Source organism: Penaeus japonicus, unplaced genomic scaffold (genome assembly GCF_977035675.1).
Source record: "Penaeus japonicus unplaced genomic scaffold, GWHDUDI00000001_assembly GWHDUDI00000004, whole genome shotgun sequence".
Lineage (NCBI taxonomy): Eukaryota > Metazoa > Arthropoda > Malacostraca > Decapoda > Penaeidae > Penaeus > Penaeus japonicus.
Window position 1 is genome coordinate 35,839,100 of NW_028234406.1, and position 5,000 is coordinate 35,844,099.

The window sequence follows — 5,000 nt, forward strand, 5'->3', positions numbered from 1 at the left end:
AAAATATATCTAAATCCACTTAAAAGTCCTGTGCATTTCACTGAAAAATATATACTAGTATGTTATTCTAAGACTACTTATATATATCAAGAAAAAAAATTCTGCAAAACAGGAAATATCTGATGCACTATAAATGAATATATTACTTGGAGTGTATTTCTTCAAATTTTGGTTAAATAAAATCTTTCTAAAATCTTTCAGAAAATAAAACTCTTATTGAGGAAGTTGCTATGGATAAATTGGTAACATTTACCATTACTTAGAAAGAATAGAGATATACTAAAGTATTTTTTGCACTGTTTTCTTTAATGCATTTGATTACAAAAGCAAGAAGATAACAGGATGAAGTCAAAATATATAAATAAAAAGCCTTAAGAAGGAAAACAGGAGCAAATAAGAGAAAATATTAGATTCATTATTCCTCCTATACCCAGTATAAGGCCACATCAAATGATCACCACAGCCAAATATTTTCTGGTAAGGTAGTGCTTGAAATTGCCATGGAGGCATACAAGCACTGTTACATCTGAATCTTTACAGTGGAGGGTGCAGTCCTGAAAATATTCTTAAGTAATTACTTACTGTTGTTAAAAAGAAAAGTACCAAGTGATATTACTGCTCCTGCATGGTACTATATATACTGTGTGCCAAGTTTGTTGAGAAATAAATGCTAAATGTGGTTGTAAAAGCTTCACTCCCTTAGAGCACTCTTACAGATATTATAAATGGTATATGATACTCTTGACAGATGTTGGAACAGAAGAGGAAATGGGTATCAAAGAAATGATAATGTCTATTCTTATTTCAATTAACCTGAGTTTGAGACTAATAAACCCTTCACTTGGGTTTACAAGCTCATCAGTAAGTGTTTTACCTATTTTCATTCACACTAGACTCCAACTCCTTCCCTAATGCCTATAAATACTGGACATTTCACCATAATTCCTAAATTATTGTGTCAATTGCAATTTCTTTTCTATCCCGACTAACTGAAGTGATGTATAATTCGTCTCCAGATAATGAAATCACCGCTAGAGCTAACTCGTAGCCATGGCAATAGCCTTATAACAATAACCATCCTCATCTTACCAGAGCCTTTGTAACTCACTAGACATATCAAAGATCTACGCTATGTATTATACTTATTATTTACTGATAGCTGGTTTTGACATCCCGCTCCCTCGTTTGTGTTGTTCTCAGTTTTCTTTTCCCGGTGTGAGTTTTTGACCGGTAACTACGTTATTTTGTATGATAACGCTATTAATTAAAACCGTTGAAATCAGATGGTAACTTGCCATGTTGATCCTGAAAATAAGATTAAAATCGCATTCGAAGAATAAATTTTGGAAGAACCGATTATTTACAATGAAAGGGGAATTATGGTTCATGGTAATATCTTTTATTTTTGTTTGGCTGATATTGTTTCCTTTAAGTCGGAGTGACCAAGATTGGCTTGCATATCTTTAAGCTTTAACTAATCACTTGTAACTATATAAAAGAATTAGGTGTATGTTCAAGATGATTAGTATCAAAATTGCTCTAGAAAACAGCATTTCATCGGTTGTCAAATATTACCTGTGACAAATCTAGCATTATCTTTCTCTAGAAGTCTTCTTGAGGCTTTACAACTAACTCTTATTTCTTAAAAAAAATTTGACTGATATCACTCATCTTGCAATTATCATTTTCAGCCATATAATTTGTTTCCTCACGTTTGGAAAGAAGATTGAATTTCCCGCGAGTAACGTCACTTGAAGATAGAGTTGCTATTAAACATTATAGTTTAATATATTGTAACACTCAAACACCATTTATATGCTAGAAATTAAGAAATCATATCATTGAGATATTATGTGATTTCGTTATTTTTTAAGATTCAGAAAATTATTTTCACGTGAATTAAAAAAAAATATACCTAAAAAAGTAAAGGCAACATCATTGTTGATTACGTTGGACCAATAGAAAGACAGCTTGTTTCATAATTATGACTAGTGTAAATAACTTTTTATATATCTTTGTTATATATTAATATATTCATTTTATATTATAAATAAAAAATAAACTATAATATATCAATAGTTAATATTTTTAGTACCAAAAAGCTATAATACAAAAGTTGTAAGATGTATGTGCAAGCAATATCCATATCATGATACGGATATAAAACTTCTGGAGGAGGGCATATTGGCGATACAAATTAAACACAAATTTGAAAGGAAAAGAAAATATGATCTGTTATTTTACATTCCGGTGACATATTTTCGAAGTTGAGTGCTTTTGGACCGTAAAAGGTAGGAGCCCAGAAGTTTTGTCTGATTATTTAAAATGTTCAGGCCCCGTAAAACCTATTTACAATCCATAGTCAGAAGATATTTCGGTGAACTTTGTTAAGCTCTGCCTTTGGTTCGGAGTTGTTGATATGATGACATTTTTATGTTATTTGCAAATTCTTAGCTTGGTGTTCAAAATCAGGTTCGTTTATCTTATGAGAGGGAGTACCGATTTCTTTTAAATACAATAAGAGTTTACAACAAAAGTTTAAAAGTACAGTACAAAAACTTTTCAATAACAATAGTTTAATGTTTTCAACTGTAGTGCAGAACTTGGATCATGCAGAAAGTTTACAAAATCATAAAAAGCTAAAAGCTAAGGAAAAAAAATGAAAAAAGCGAAATCTATGTTTCTAATAGATTAATAATTTTTCTTTTAGATATTTAATAAGTAAACTTAAAATAGTATTAAGTCGTAAAAGACAGGCGTTTGATTAGTTTTCGATGTTTATAGTTATATATATATTATATATTATAAGAGAATATTTTATTTATTTTAGTAGGTAGACATCACAAGAAACCCCATGATTTTAATTTTTTGATTTGGTTTTTTGACTGGACCATTCTTGAAAATAATCTTCCTGTTTGGATCCTGGATGGAAAATCGTTCGTTCAAAAAAAAAAAAAAAATTTTCATATTCAACTGACTGAGTTCCTGCCATAAGCTTTCCTACAATCACATGGAGGGGGAAATTCATATTATTATTATTGTTATTGCCTCCAGTTGCCATTACCACTTCCATTATTATCACTTATTGTTATTATTTTTTCTTCAAACCTTTTTCTGTTGATATTAATTTTATTTTATTTTTGTTATTAAGTTACTTGATTGTTTGATTTTGTTATTTGGTAAATTATATTGTCATAGATTTTTTTGTTTGTTTTGCAGTTTCCTATATTTTTCATTAATATTATTATTGTTATATACATATTTTTTATATATTGCTATTGTTTCTGTTATCTTCATTATATTCATTGTTATTATTATTATTGCTATTGTCATCATCATCATTGACATTATCAAAACCATTATTATGGTGGTTGTTGATATTGCTTGTGTTATTATTTTTTCTGTAGGTATCATGATGATTTGCTGACTTGTTATGGCAAAATTTATTTTTTGTTTATATGTTTTTTTATCTCTCTTTTATATGTATATTTTTAATGACATGCATGCATACATACATATTTACATACATAAATACTGAATACTTATTTGTAATACTTACTGATTTACTTTTGCTAATTTCAGATGGCATCAACCGTGGAAAGTTTGACTGCCGAGATCTTGAGGGGCATGGGTGTCGGTTCCCTTGCTGAAGTGGCAGCAACCTTACCAAGTGCTCTTACAACAGGTAAGTCAAATGCAGCAGGGGGTCATATTCAATAAAGACAAATTTGTCATTATATATGGTTAGAGTAATAAAGCTCCTAACCAGTGTTTATGACTTGAGGTGGTGGAAGAAGTCATCTTCTCTGCTTATATTGTCAAAGCACAGATATTTGATTTGGGAATCATAGAAACACACTTGCTATGATTATGAGCGTGTATTCTAGGGAAGCCTCTACAAGATTTGTTTATATTATATTTTGTAGATTTGCTACATATAAGAGAGACCATATATTTCTATGGGAAGCTAAATTAGATTTATGGGGTATTCATATAAGGTATATACTGTAGATATAAGAATGTAGGTATTCTTTTCCAAGCATAATCTTTATTTTTTCTAACAGAGTCTTACTGATTCAAGGTGAATTTATTAACCCGTTGCTGACAGGCCCGGCGAGAACTGGCAATCCCCTACGCTGGGCCTAAGTAATATTGCCTCGGGGACGTCACACTAGTGTGTTGCCCCATTATCAGGCACTTTGCCATGTCACATGGATGTGCCACCCCGTCGTCATTGGGTTAAGCACATTACAGGACATATTATTATTGCTTCAGATGTAAACATTAGTGCTGCTGAAATGGAGCTCAAAGCAGGCCGGATAGAGGAAGCCTTTCACCAGCTGTCTCTCTCACACTCAACCCTCCTTCACCATCGAATGGCACAGCGACTGCATAAACCAAAGTTAGTCGTTCTGAAGTACACACATATTTTTTGTCATAATTGGCTCAGTTTTGAAAGATATATTTTTTATATTCTATAATTAAAGAAACTAAATAGGATTATATCCCTGAATTGTTATCCTATGTATCTTTTGGATAACAATATTGATATGATTGCCACTGTGGCATATGTGTCAGTGATACTCATGTTGAATTTAACAGGTAACAAATAAAGATGATACACTCCTTTACATATGTAAATTTTTGATAATGTGTTTAAACAGAGTATTTTTATCTACAGTAAAAACAAGACAGATGATGAAGGATATGATAGTGATCTAAACTCCATTTCTATTGACAATGAGAAGATAACGTTATCCACCACTGAGAAAGAGGATACAGTTAATTTGCTCCAAAAGCTGCCCTCAGGTGAGTTTCCAAACAGTGTGACAGTTCAGATAATGTTTTTGATTTGGCACCTAGTTTTGTTCAGAGTCGGGTCAACAGATTTTTAATTTGTTTGATTGTATGATGCATGTATGTCATATGGAGTGTTTCAAGTCTTATTATACCAATATGTGTTTTGTGTGATAATTATGCACTCTTGTATTCCTTGTATG

At 31.3% G+C, this 5,000-nt stretch overlaps 2 protein-coding genes across 6 annotated transcripts in view; one reads left to right on the top strand and one right to left on the bottom strand.

Moving 5' to 3' along the window:
• LOC122254939 (uncharacterized) overlaps positions 1-1,231 on the bottom strand; it is a 2,915-nt gene extending 1,684 nt beyond the window's left edge. The window contains exon 1 of one of the 5 annotated variants that reach the window (XM_043018809.2): positions 1,154-1,231. The gene's annotated coding sequence lies outside the window, so the exon portion shown is untranslated. Of the gene's footprint in view, positions 1-1,089 lie in introns of all 5 variants that reach the window. The other 4 variants (XM_043018811.2, XM_086536532.1, XM_043018810.2 and 1 more) reach the window with 4 other exon arrangements.
• A 905-nt stretch (positions 1,232-2,136) lies between these two features.
• Positions 2,137-5,000, top strand: part of Sse (extra spindle pole bodies like 1, separase) — a 9,370-nt gene continuing 6,506 nt past the window's right edge. Inside the window, exons 1-4 of the mRNA XM_043018823.2 lie at positions 2,137-2,291; positions 3,583-3,685; positions 4,276-4,402; positions 4,682-4,809. Of these exons, the coding sequence (XP_042874757.2) occupies positions 3,583-3,685; positions 4,276-4,402; positions 4,682-4,809 (358 nt within the window). The 5' untranslated portion in view covers positions 2,137-2,291. The remainder of the gene's footprint in view (positions 2,292-3,582; positions 3,686-4,275; positions 4,403-4,681; positions 4,810-5,000) is intronic.